This window comes from Schistocerca gregaria, chromosome 1 (genome assembly GCF_023897955.1).
Source record: "Schistocerca gregaria isolate iqSchGreg1 chromosome 1, iqSchGreg1.2, whole genome shotgun sequence".
NCBI classification, from domain to species: domain Eukaryota; kingdom Metazoa; phylum Arthropoda; class Insecta; order Orthoptera; family Acrididae; genus Schistocerca; species Schistocerca gregaria.
The window spans coordinates 1130814523-1130828439 of record NC_064920.1 but is presented as its reverse complement, the minus strand read 5'-3'; the positions used below and the strand labels follow the sequence as shown (position 1 = coordinate 1130828439).

The 13917-nt window shown below is 42.9% G+C and overlaps 1 protein-coding gene across 1 annotated transcript in view; it reads left to right on the top strand.

The window, feature by feature from the left end:
• LOC126284011 (glutathione hydrolase 1 proenzyme-like) overlaps positions 1–13917 on the top strand; it is a 197345-nt gene that overhangs the window by 170838 nt on the left and 12590 nt on the right. Inside the window, exon 8 of the mRNA XM_049982558.1 lies at positions 879–1078. Within this exon, the coding sequence (XP_049838515.1) occupies positions 879–1078 (200 nt within the window). The remainder of the gene's footprint in view (positions 1–878; positions 1079–13917) is intronic.

Sequence of the window (13917 nt, the reverse complement as noted above, 5' to 3'; positions counted from 1 at the left end):
CAACACAGGGTACATACCATGTAAATGACTCGCGCATGACGTAAGCATGTGGGACGGAGTTAGCTATCAGGACAGGAACTGTTCTCCGGCGATGTGTCATCTGGAGAAGAACTGTTGCTGTGAGAAGATGAACTTTATGGACACTACAGATGTGGATGAAGGGTGCACTATGCGACTCAAGAAAGTTTGAACATTCTGGACTAAAATTACAAAAATGGTAACATTTTTTTGTTAGGATTTACCTTGATGGTCATAGATAAAGAATGAAACAAGCAAGTTTACCGTCACCATTTACTGTTTATTTCCACAACACGTTTCAAGGGTTTAAACGTCCATTATCAGGTGGATTCTATGGATTAATTTGTCAAGTGTATTTTGTGTTATGATTCTGGAGTAATCTTGGGCAATGTCCGGTAGAGACATTTATATTTTCGTTCATACTTTCAGTCAAATGCCCCTAAAAACTATGAGCCCTGTACTGAACTAGTGGTTTATTTTTCTCTACCAGGCAGTGCCACAGGTTACTCCAAACTCGTAACACAACATACACATACTCCATGTAAATGCACCTAATGGTGGAGATTTATGCCTTTGAAACGTGTAACGGACATAAATAAACTGTAGCTATTTCATTCGATATAAATTTGGGTTCAAAACTTTTATTTCCTGCTTTACAATAGGGACAGCACACAGTGAATTCTCCATGTCATCAGAGGTAAGACCAAAGATTTTTACATCTGCCATTTCACTTATGCACAGTGATGCTTCTTTTCATTAAGAATGCAGTAGTTACCCACATCCTTGAAATACTATATTATGTGCATTGATATTCTTTCAGAATCTTTGTTCTGTGTTGGAATATGGGTTTTCTGTTTCAGGTGAACAAGACTCTGCAACAGTTGCTTTCCAGTGACCGCCTTGTGGGAATTATGAAAATCTTATCGGACCGCATATCTACAGAGGATATTCTCTACAGTGCGGACAACATGGACACAGATCTCGATTCTGACGCCAGTGGATTTTGTATAAGGGCATCGAATGGAGATGCCGTCGCAGTTGCCAGCACTCTCAACTCAGTGTCAGTATAAATACAGTCCTAAGCTAAGTCTGAATCAGCTGTTAGCTGCCTGCATCAAGAAACTTCCATTCTAGGAATGGGAGGATGTGTGAACAAAAGTTGAATTGTAGTATTTGTGTGTGCTATATCAGACTCTTGCACTGTGTTCCAACAAATATCTCTGACTATCAAATTCTCAGAATTCATTCCACGAATGCTGTCGTACAACAAACATAAAAAATATGTCTTTGAAATTTCCTGGTTTACTAACACTTTGTGCCAGTCTGTGACACGAACCCATAATTTCGCCTCTTTTGGGCTATGTTCTTACCCAGCCTCACAGCATTACTTCTGCCTGTATGCCTGTATGCACCAAATATCCATTTCATGCCATTCCAGTATAACCGAGAGGTTCCATCTTTAGCTCCACTGTTCTGACCACAGGCAGGCCAATCGGGTCCAACCCACCACTGCGTCATCCATCAGCCAATAGCGTCACTTAGATGCGGTGTGCTTGTGGTCAGCACATTGTCCTTCCAGCCGTTGTCGGTTTGGCAGACCCAGACACACCACTACTACTTGGTCAAGTTATCTCCTCAATTGGCATCATGAAACTGAGTGGGTCCTGTTTCAGTTCTGCCACCAAGGAAAACTCCTTACCAATATCAGGAATCGAACCTGGGTTCTCTAAATATTAGCCATCTACACTGACTGATCAGCTATGAAGATAGACAAAGTTTGCCTTACCTCTTAAAATATAATTTCTGACATAGTCCTCCATAGAAATTTATCCAAGAGAGGACCAGATTGTAAAACTGACTTTTTGATATAACTGATTCGACGGGTTTGAGAATGTGTCAAACCCCTATAACCAAATTTGACAGGCAGTACATTAAATGTTTTGTACGTCAACAGATTGATAGTTTCAACTCAATACTTTTTGAAAGTAAATCATAAAATTCTAGAATTTTAAATGTGGCAGCACTTCAGCAATGGTGCACATACAAACTTGATAGGACTGGAAGTAACAGCCAACTATTTATAGAATTAAAGGTTACCATACTTTCGACAAAAATTAGTCTTCTTAATAAGAAAAATGGCTTCAGCATCCATTCATGTGAATATGTGATTTTCGAGTTCGTTTTCCTTATGAAGAAGACAAATTCATATTTGTCGCAACCATGGTAAAGGGTTAAAAAGCCTTTAATTCTTTCTACAGGTTGGTTATTATTTCTAATCCTATCAAGTTCGAAAGCAGATTACTTTGTTACCCGAAAGGTAAGCATACTTCTTTATTATATGTAAAGTACATCTTTTTATACTATCATTATGAGTATAGAGTCGCCCTTTTCAATTTAACAATGTAAAATTACACCCCCAATGTGGTTAAATCCAGCACCACCAACGAAATATTCACAAAAGACACTTTTTTCATATAACAATAATGTTGGTTTCACTCAGAAAATTAAAAATCTAAAGAAGGAAACAATTATAAAAACTGGAGATAAGCTTGTTGGTCAAAACACCAGTGGCAGAAATGTCATTGATTAATACTTTTCGAAATGGAGAAACAGGATATAAACTTTAAAAACTGTTATTCAGCTTTGACCCCATCCACAGCATTTCGTTTGCTTACAAAATTTCACATCGTGATAACGTATTTATTAAACTATTTGCTTGCTTTATGTGTTTCAGATTTGTCTGGTCTAATTAAATTCAAATAAAATCTGCTTTGAAAACTACATTTTTTTGTTGTTTGGATGAAACGTAACTCCGGCCAGACAACCGTGGGCAGCCTTCTGAAACAACCTCAAATTGGCCGTTATAACCGACTCATAACATGCATAGTACTTACTCAGTATGGTCCTCGTCTTCCCAGTTTAGTACGTTTTTGTGCAGACATGAAAAAACTAGAGTGTTGAATTCGTAATTCTATTGCTGCGTCTCGAGCTGTATTGCACTCCATGGAGTTTGAGAAAGTCACCATTGCTGGAGTAGAGAACTTTTGACCTTGAAATTTCTTATTATTTTTCTGTCTTGTAGCGCAGAAAATGATATTTTCTCTCTGCAGTCAACGCATTTGATTCCATACACGAAGTCCATATGAACTCTCTCACGTTATTGTAAAATCATGCTTTTGAGAATCTGTGACTGTAGAAAGGAATGTGATATGAGCAAGCCATGACGGATCTTCTTTGACCACAGAAAAATGGTAAATCATTGTTGTGCAGCAGAGGTATGGGGCGTCTTCGTGAAAATTGTGGGCAAGTCTAACAACCGAATAGACCAACACTACATACACGTTACTAGAGCCTCAATATTTTCTCGTCACGCTACGCAATCTGCGGTGTTGAACAATCGCAGATTGTCGTATCTAGAAATATGTGAGAATTCTGTTATAAGTAAAAGTTCTCTGCTTCAGATTCCATGAGGGGTAAACTGTCCCTTTTTGTGCCCTTCCTCCACTTACGGATGCCTCTGCTCCTCGGCAATGGGTTTACAGTGACCTGAATCAATTGTTCCACAAGGGTAACATTTTATTCACGTATTATACAACTTGTAGAGTGAATAGGTTCATAATCACCGAGTGATGGACTGCCTAGTACATTTTGCACAAGTGAGTAGATGTGTACGACATTTTGCACAAGTGAGTAGATGTGTCTAAGTTCAGAAGAAATAATCGTAGGGCTAAAATCGTTATCATCGTAGCCATCGTCAGCAACCGGTCATCTGACATCGACGGCTGGAGAAAAGGTTCCTCGGAATTTATCCCTTCATTAAAATCCTCAGCTACACACGCTCAAGTAATTCTCGCGTGTTTCCTAATGTCACCTACCCATCTTCCATTAGGTCATCGTCTAAGCGAAGGATCTCTTTGGGCCAGTTGCCACTCGTCCGGCAGTCTACACGTCCCACCCACCTCCTTTTTGAAGGGTGTCTCACAAAGAGAGTACTCTACTGCATTGGCTCCTTACTTAGCTTGCATTTATCGCGAATCTCTTGCCCAACGTAAAGCCCCAAGCGACTGGAAAAAAACGCAGTGACGCCTGTATATATGAAAGGTAGAAGAACGGATCCTCAAAATTACAGACCAATATCCTTAACATCGGTTTGTTACAGGATTCTCGAACATATTCTCAGTTCGAATATAATGAATTTCCTTGAGACAGAGAAGTTGCTGTCCATGCATCAGCACGGCTTTAGAAAGAATCGCTCCTGCGAAACGCAACTCGCCCCTTTTTCACATGATATCTTGCGAACCATGGATGAAGGGTATCAGACCGATGTCATATTCCTTGACTTCCGGAAAGCGTTTGACTCGGTGCCCCACTGCAGGCTGCACACTGAGGTACGAGCGTATGGGATTGGTTCCCAAATATGTGACTGGCTCGAAGACTTCTTAAGTTATAGAACGCAGTACGTTGTCCTCGATGGTGAGTGTTCATCAGAGGTGAGGGTATCATCTGGAGTGCCCCAGGGAAGTGTGGTAGGTCCGCTGTGATTTGTAATTCTTTTAAGTCTTCTGTTTCTTTGTTACAGAAATAGTCAATTTCTTTTTAGTTAGTCTATTAGGGTTCATTCTCAGGATATGACCATAAAAATCAATTTTCCTTTTGGTCTGTGAGTCTGAGAGTTTTTCGATCTTTTTGATGGATTAGTTTGTTCCTATGTAATCTGGGGCCTAGGACGTTTCTTAATATCTTCCTTTTTTTATCTCAAGCCTTTCAAATGGCTCATGGTTACTGATGGACAGTGTTTCGGCAGCGTATAGCGCTTCTGGTTTGATTACCGTGCTGTATTGTCTAATTTTAGCACTTCGTGAGAGAGACTTGTTGTTATACGTGTCTTCGTTGTGTTGGAAGGCCAGTACAACTCTATTTATTCTAGATTCCATAGTTTTTGTTGATGACGTTGCAGCTGATCCATTCTCCAAGATATTTGAATTCTCTAACGGTTTCTATTTTTTGTCCTCCCATTTTAAGGCTCTTCGGTGGTATTTTTATGTTTCTCATTATGTTGGTCGTTTCGAAGGAGATTTTGAGACCAATTTTTTCTGCTTATTTGTATAGTCCGAATTTGGTTTCTTCCCAGGTCTCGGCTAGCAGGGCCATGTCTCTGCAAAGGCTAGGCAACTGACTTTGGTGCCTTTGTTTTTTATTCCTAGTCAGATTCCGCTATGGCTCGTCGGAGTGTTTAATTTCTAAAGATTTAGATGCCTCATCGCATCTCCAACCATACGACCCCCCCCCCCCCCCACCCCTCCCTCAACCATAGCCATAAAAATTACCAGTTTCGAAAACTTACAGTGTGAAATCATTTTTTTACAAAATATTATTCTGAAATTTAAGTTTTTAAAACATCATTTCCTATAACCAAAACAATAAAACGACGAGATTCAACATAAACAACAGGTGCTTCCCTCTGTCTCTGTAGCAGTGTCACTTTGCTCCCCAGTCCTGCTCGATACTAATCGGCAGAAGACGATAGTCTTCGTGACTATGGCGTCACGTTTTCAGCTGCTACCACACACTCACACACACACACACACACACACACACACACACATACACATACACACACAGTACCTCTCCCCACGGCCCTGCCCATTGCATAACATCACGTTGGTCATTGCATAACACCACGTTGGTCACACACTGTCATTTCACTGGTGCTGGCGCAGCGGCAAATTAGAGTTACATCGCGATTTAATACCAACAATATTTCAAATCTCTGGTGACGACTTGTCCCAGTGATTTAAGGAAAAAATTCCCTTGGGTGTGCCGGAAAGCCGTTCCGACCGAAATTCTTTGTGTTCCACTCTCTGACCACTTTTTTCTAGGGCACAGTTAAACAGCAATGAGGAGAGTCCATCCCCTTGCTGTACACCAGTTTTTAACTCAAAAGGATCAGTGGGTTCTCCCATGAATTTAACTCTATAGTGTGTGTTTGGAAGGGTTACTCTTATCAGGTTTGTGGTTTTTGTTGTCCAGGTTCAGTTCTTTTAGTGTACTCCCTGCCGCCGTTGGATAAGCAGCTGCCAGCAGCAAGTTGTATACTCTTAGCTCACTTATTTGTTACACAGTTTAATTCTTAATTTCTTTGCTTGTTTTTAGTACTTGCATTGTTTAATTCATAAATTTCGAGCGTACCTGAATAGTACCTGAATAGTGTAAAATCGCGTAGTCTCCTTCCACCGACGAGCAGTGTGTCAGCAGTGCGCGAGTAGCAGCATTACTGCATTTACTAGGCAATCTTGTATTTTAATAACCGTTTAAATTTTGTGTCGATTTGTTTGCGCTCTCTGTAGATTAGCTCAGACGTTCTTTGCACAACAGTTCTTAGCATGGATAGGGACTGCAACTGCTGTGTTCGGATGCAGGCTGAGTTGGCATCCCTTCGCTCCCCGCTTCAGGCAGTGTTGGCTTCGGTCACACAGCTTGAGGCTGTTGTCAATGGGCATCACTGTGGGGGTCCAAATGGGGGTTTGTCGGGGACGGCCAGCTCGTCCCACGCATCCCCCGATCGGACTACGACTGTGGCTGCCCGGGATACTGCCCACATTGAGGCTGATCCCAAACCTGTGGTGGAGTGGGAGATCGTCTCAAGGTGTGGCAGGGGGCGAAAGACATTCCGGAGGGCTGAACGGAAGGGCTCTCCAGTTTGTCTGACGAACCGGTTTCAGGCTCTGTCTCAGGCTGATAAAGATCTTCGGCCGGACATGGCTGCTTGTCCTGTTCCAGAGGTTGCCCCTCAGACTGCAAGATCCGCGCGGTCATATAGGTTGGGCTTACTAGTAGTTAAAAAAAAAAAAAAAAAAAAAAAAAAAGGTTCAAATGGCTCTGAGCACTATGGGACTTAACATCTACGGTCATCAATCCCCTAGAACTTAGAACTACTTAAACCCAACTAACCTAAGGACATCACACACATCCATGCCCGACGCAGGATTCGAACCTGCGACCGTAGCAGTCCCGCGGTTTCGGACTGAGCGCCTAGAACTGCTAGACCACCGCGGCCGGCTACTGGTAGTTGGGAGCTCCAACGTCAGGCGCATAATGGGGCCCCTTAGGGATATGGCAGCAAGAGAGGGTAAGAAAACCAATGTGCACTCCGTGTGCATATCGGGGGGAGTCATTCCAGATGTGGAAAGGGTCCTTCCGGATGCCATGAAGGGTACAGGGTGCAACCATCTGCAGGTGGTCGCTCATGTCGGCACCAATGATGTGTGTCGCTATGGATCGGAGGAAATACTCTCTGGCTTCCGGCGGCTATCTGATTTGGTGAAGACTGCCAGTCTCGCTAGCGAGATGAAAGCAGAACTCACCATCTGCAGCATCGTCGACAGGACTGACTGCGGACCTTTGGTACAGAGCCCAGTGGAGGGTCTGAATCAGAGGCTGAGGCGGTTCTGCGACCGTGTGGGTTGCAGATTCCTCGACTTGCACCACTTGGGTGGTGGAGTTTCGGGTTCCGCTGGATAGGCGAGGAGTCCACTACACGCAGGAAGCGGCTATACGGGTAGCAGGGGTTGTGTGGCGTGGGCTGGGCGGCTTTTTAGGTTAGATGGCCTCGGGCAAGTACAGAAAGGGCAACAGCCTCAACAAATGCGGGGCAAAGTCAGGACATGCGGGGACCAAGCAGCAATCGGTATTGTAATTGTAAACTGTCGAAGCTGCGTTGGTAAAGCACCGGAACTTCAAGCGCTGATAGAAAGCACCGAAGCTGAAATTGTTATAGGTACAGAAAGCTGGCTGAAGCCAGAGATAAATTTATAGCCGAAATTTTTACAAAGGCACAGACGGTGTTTAGAAAGGATAGATTGCATACAACCGGTGGTGGCGTGTTTGTCACTGATAGTAGTAGTTTATCCTGTAGTGAAATAGAAGTGGATAGTTCCAGTGAATTATTATGGGTGGAGGTTACATTCAGCAACCGATCTAGGTTAATAATTGGCTCCTCTTGCCGACTTTCCGACTCGGCAGCATTAGTGGCAGACCAACTGAGAGAAAATCTGGAATACATTTCACATTAATTTTCTCAGCATGTTATAGTCTTAGGTGGAGATTTCAATTTACCAGATATAGCCTGAGGGACTCAGTTGTTTAGGACGGGTGGTAGGGACAGAGCATTGAGTGACATTATACTGAGTGCACTATCCGAAAATTACCTCGAGCAACTAAACAGAGAACCGACTCGTGGAGATAACATTTTGGACCTACTGATAAGAAACAGACCCGACCTTTTCGACCCCGTAAGTGCAGAACAGGGAATCAGTGATCATAAGGCCGTTGCAGCATCCCTGAATATGGAAGTTAATAGGAATATAAAAAAATGGAGGAAGGTTTATCTGTTAAGCAAGAGTAATAGAAGGCAGATTTCAGACTACCTAACAGATCAAAATGAAAATTTCTGTTCCGACACTGACAATGTAGAGTTTTTATGGAAAAAGTTCAAGGCAATCGTAAAATGCATTTTAGACAGGTATGTGCCGATTAAAACTGTGAGGGACGGGAAAACCCCACCGTGGTTCAACAACAAAGTTAGTAAACTAGTGCGAAAGCAAAGAGAGCTTCACTCCAAGTTTAAACGCAGCCAAAACCTCTCAGACAAGCAGAAGCTAAACGATGTCAAAGTTAGCGTAAGGAGGGCTATGCGTGAAGCGTTGAGTGAATTCGAAAGTAAAATTCTATGTACCGACTCGACAGCAAATCCTAGGAAGTTCTGGTCTTACGTTAAATCAGTAAGTGTCTCGAAACAGCATATCCAGACACTCCGGGATGATGATGGCATTGAAACAGAGGATGACATTCGTAAAGCTGAAATACTAAACACCTTTTTCCAAAGCTGTTTCACAGAGAAAGACCGCACTGCAATTCCTTCTCTAAATCCTCGCACAAAAGAAAAAATGGCTGACATCGAAATAAGTGTCCGAGGAATAGAAAAACTACTGGAATCACTCAACAGAGGAAAGTCCACTGGACCTGACGGGATGCCAATTCTATTCTACACAGAGTACGCGAAAGAACTTGCCCCCCTTCTAACAGCCGTGTACCGCAAGTCTCTAGAGGAACAGAAGGTTCCAAATGATTGGAAAAGAGCACAGGTAGTCCCAGTCTTCAAGAAGGGTCGTCCAGCAGATGCGCAAAACTATAGACCTATATCTCTGACGTCGATCTGTTGTAGAATTTTAGAACATGTTTTTTGCTCGCGTATCATGTCGTTTTTGGAAACCCAGAATCTACCCTGTAGGAATTAACATGGATTCCGGAGACAGCGATCGTGTGAGACCCAACTCGCTTTATTTGTTCATGAGACCCAGAAAATATTAGATACAGGCTCCCAGGTAAATACTGCTTTCCTTGACTTCCGGAAGGCGTTCGATACAGTTTCGCACTGTCGCCTGATAAACAAAGTAGCGGCCTACGGAATATCAGACCAGCTGTGTGGCTGGATTGAAGAGTTTGTAGCAAACAGAACACAGCATGTGGTTATCAATGGAGATACGTCTACAGACGTTAAAGTAATCTCTGGCGTGCCACAGGGGAATGTTACGGGACCATTGCTTTTCACAATATATATAAATGACCTAGTAGATAGTGTCGTAAGTTCCATGCGGCTTTTCTCGGATGATGCTGTAGTATACAGAGAAGTTGCAGTATTAGAAAATTGTAGCGAAATGCAGGAAGATCTGCAGCGGATAGGCACTTGGTGTAGGGAGTGGCAACTGAGCCTTAACATAGATAACTGTAATGTATTGCGAATACATAGAAAGAAGGATCCTTTATTGTATGATTACATGATAGCGGAACAAACACTGGTAGCAGTTACTTCTGTAAAATATCTGGGAGTACGCGCGCGGAACGATTTGAAGTGGAATGATCACATGAAATTAATTTAGAAAATGTAGTCCATCAACAAAGAAGGTGGCTTACAAAACACTCGTTCGACCTATACTTGAGTATTGCTCAGCAATGTGGGATCCGTACCAGATCGGGTTGACGGAGGAGATAGAGAAGATCCAAAGAAGAGCGGCGCGTTTCGTCACAGGGTTATTTGGTAACCGTGATAGCGTTACGGAGATGTTTAGCAAACTCAAGTGGCAGACTTTGCAAGAGAGGCGCTCTTCATCGCGGTGTACCTTGCTCGCCAGGTTTCGAGAGGGTGCGTTTCTGGATGAGGCTTTCAGACAGTCGTTCTTCCCGCGAACCATACGCGACTGGAACAGAAAAGGGAGGTAGTGACAGTGGCACGTAAAGTGCCCTCTGACACATGCCGTTGGGTGGCTTGCGAAGTATAAATGTAGATGTAGATGTCACATACTAACGTCTGTGAGCCCCTGGCAGCGTATTTGAATTTTAAACTTGTAACTCAATTAAGTCAAAAAAAAAAAAAAAAAAAATCAGCCCGCCCGGGTAGCAGTGCCGTCTAACGCGCTGCTTCCCGAGTGGGAAGGTGTGCTGGTCCCCGGCACGAATCCACCGGGCAGGTTAGTGTTGAGGTCCGGTGTGCCAGCCAGCCTGTGGATGGCGGTTTTCCATCTGCCTCAGCGAATGCCGGCTGCTTCCCCTTATTCAGCCTAAGTTACACTACGTCGGCGATTGCTGCCTCAACACTGTCTCCACGTACGCGTACATCATAATTACTCTACCACGCAAACATTTGGGGTTACACTCATCTGGTATGGGACTGACATTTCCGCGGGGGTGGGGGAAGGGGGTCAATTGGGGACCGAACCGCACAAAAGCCCTGGGTTCGATGTGGGGCAGCGGTGGGGTGAGAGACCTGTTGTGGGGTCCTGAACCACTGAGTGCTACGGTGGGACGAAGCCGCTCAGTCGTTTCTATGTCACCGATTTAATACACAATACACAAGTCAAAAAAATACGACAATCTATGTCACATATTTAGATACTCGAAAACTCAATCTTCAAAAGCGACCTAGAATCATGAAATTTGCAGAGAAGCACTGTTTCAGATTGAAAGTAAAGGAACAAAATCAGAAAATTGTTAATTTTTAATTATATCATACGAAAATAATTTTTTTATCATTTTGTGTCTATCTCTCTGTCTGTCCGCCTATTAAGACCCCTTTTTCTTTGGGACAAGTTGTCATATCATGTTCAGATTTGTGTCACACACAAAAGTTTATGATTCCTTGGTGGTGTAAAACATTTAAGCTTATAAGTTAATTCGAGAAAAAGATTCGGCCATTTATGTCAAACATTTAGAAACTTGGAAACTCAATCATCAAACACTATAGGGTAATTCCTATTGACCTAGAATCATGAAATTTGATAAGAAGCAAGATTTTACAGTTAAAAGCAAAGTAAAAAACTCTTAAAAATCTTAAATTGTAGTTATATCACATAAAAATATATCTTTGCCATTGCACTCACTATGCTTCAAACGGATAATAGACGAACATTACTGCATGCAAACTTAAGTAGTCACGTTTTAGTAAGCAAATAAAAATATTTTACTAAATCTTCATCTATATCTCCTTATAAAAAACCTATATATTTTTGTATATTGGGGCTAGCCTGAGGAACTACTGGAGAGATTTTGATATGGTCTTGGAACTCCCTGGACAGATATCTTGTCAGCGTCTATATCGAAAACAGGCAAAAATCGCTGAGGTTATAGATTTCCAGTTCAGGTGAACTATGAAGGGCGTTTGAAAAGTCTGTGCAAAAATAAAAACTACTTACGTGTTTGGGGTAAACCTTTTTTTTATTTCGACGTAGTCTCCTTTTAGACTTAAACAACTCGTCCAACGCTGTTCTAATTTGTTGATCCCTTCCGAATAATAGGAATTGTCCAAGTCCGCAAAATAGCTATTAGTTGCTGCAATCACTTCCTCGTTTGAATAAAATCTTTGTCCTGCCAGCGATTTCTTCAAATTGGGGTCTGAGCGGTCTGAGGGAGCCAAGTCTGGAGAATAGGGGGATGTGAAAGGAGTTGGAATCCTATTTCCATTAATTTTGCGACCACAACTGCGGAGGTGTGTGCTGGTACATTGTCATGAAGGAAAAGGACTTTTTTGTGGTCCAATCGCCGGCTCTTTTCTTGCAGCTCGCTTTTCAAACGGCCTAATAACGAAGAATAATATTCACCTGTAATAGTTTCACCCTTTTCCAGACAGCTGAACAGGATTATTCCTTGCAAACCCCAAAAGACAGTCGCCATAACCTTTCCGGCCGAAGGAATGGTCTTCGCCTTTTTGGTGCAGATTCTCCCTTGGTAACACATTGTTTAGATTGTTCTTTGGTCTCAGGAGTATAGTAATGTATCCATGTTTCATCCACAGTGACGAAACGACGCTTAAAGTCCTACCTTTCTGAACAGCTTAACAGCCGTAAAGCTTCCTTGCAACACTTCACACGATTCCATTTTTGGTCAAGCATGAGCTATAGCAGAACCCATCTGCGGATAGCTTTCTCATGTCCAAATGTTTATACAAAGTATTATGTACCTGTTCGTACGAGATGCCCACAGCACTAGCAATCTCAACTCTTCTGTCATCCATCACCATATCATGGATTTTACCAATGATTTCTGGAGTCGTAACCTCCACAGGGCGTCCAGAACGTTCAGCATCATTTGTGTGCATATGGCCTGTCCTAAAATTTTGAAACCACTTACAAACTGTTCTAATCGAATGTGCAGAGTCACCGTAATGTTTATCAAGCTTCTCTCTAGTCTCCTGAGGCGTTTTGCCTTTCATAAAGTAATGTTTAATCACCACACGAAATTCTTTTTCGTCCATTTTTTGACAATCACTCGACTTCCTTGATTCACACGAATGACAAACACAAAGAAATAGATCAATATGGCTGAAACTTGGTGTGCGTTCTTTCCAAAGATGCTACTAACTAAACATGACCTCGATGCGCGCCGGTGGTGCCATCTCTCGGACTTTGCAAGGATTTTCCAAACGCTCCTCGTATGTGTAAGTCTGCACAGAACCCTGAGTGTGCGAGTCCTACTTGCAATTGGCCAGTGTTTTTTACTATCGCCTCGACTGCACTTCACCGTAAAATATCTAAGAGTAACTATACAGAGCGTCCTTAAGTGAAGTTAAAATCTTCTGTGTTATTAGGCCGCATAACATATCTTCTAAAATGATGGACGTTTCGACCCCTCTGCTGGGATCTTCCTCAGGAGCTTCCGGTGTCCACTATTGCTAGAACACACCTTAAGTGAAATGACCACTTAAAAAAATAGCGGAAAAAGCAGATGCCAGACTCGGATTCGTAGGAAGAATCTTAAGGAAATGTAGCTCATTCAAGAAAGAAGTGGCTCATCAGGCGCTTGTTCGAACGATTCTAGAGTATTGTTCATGTAGCTGGGATCCCTACCAGGTAGGACTGATAGGAGAGATAGAAAAGATCCCATAAAGAGCGCCACTTTTAGTCACAGGATCGTTAGTCCGAACAAGGGTGTTACGGAGATGCTCAACAAACTCCATTGGCAGACGTTACAAGAGATGCGTTGTGCACCACTCAGAAATTTACTATTGAAATTTCGACGAGAGTGCACTTTCCGGGAAGAGTCGGACAACATAGTACTCCCCTCCCCCCTCCCTCCCCCACATACGTCTCGCGTAATGACCACAAGGAGAAAATAGAGAAATTGGAGCCAATACAGACGCTTACCGACAATCACTCTTTCTACAGGTTATTCGAGAGTAGAACAGGGCTCGAGGGCTCAGTCAGTAGTAAAAAAAGTACCCTCCTCCACACATCGTTAGGTGGTTTGCGGAATATGATGTAGATGTAGGGTGTGATACGCCGGTCCTTAGAGCGCCAGCGCCTCCACTGCTGTTGCGATTCTCGGTTTTTCAGAGAGCGAGATGGTCTA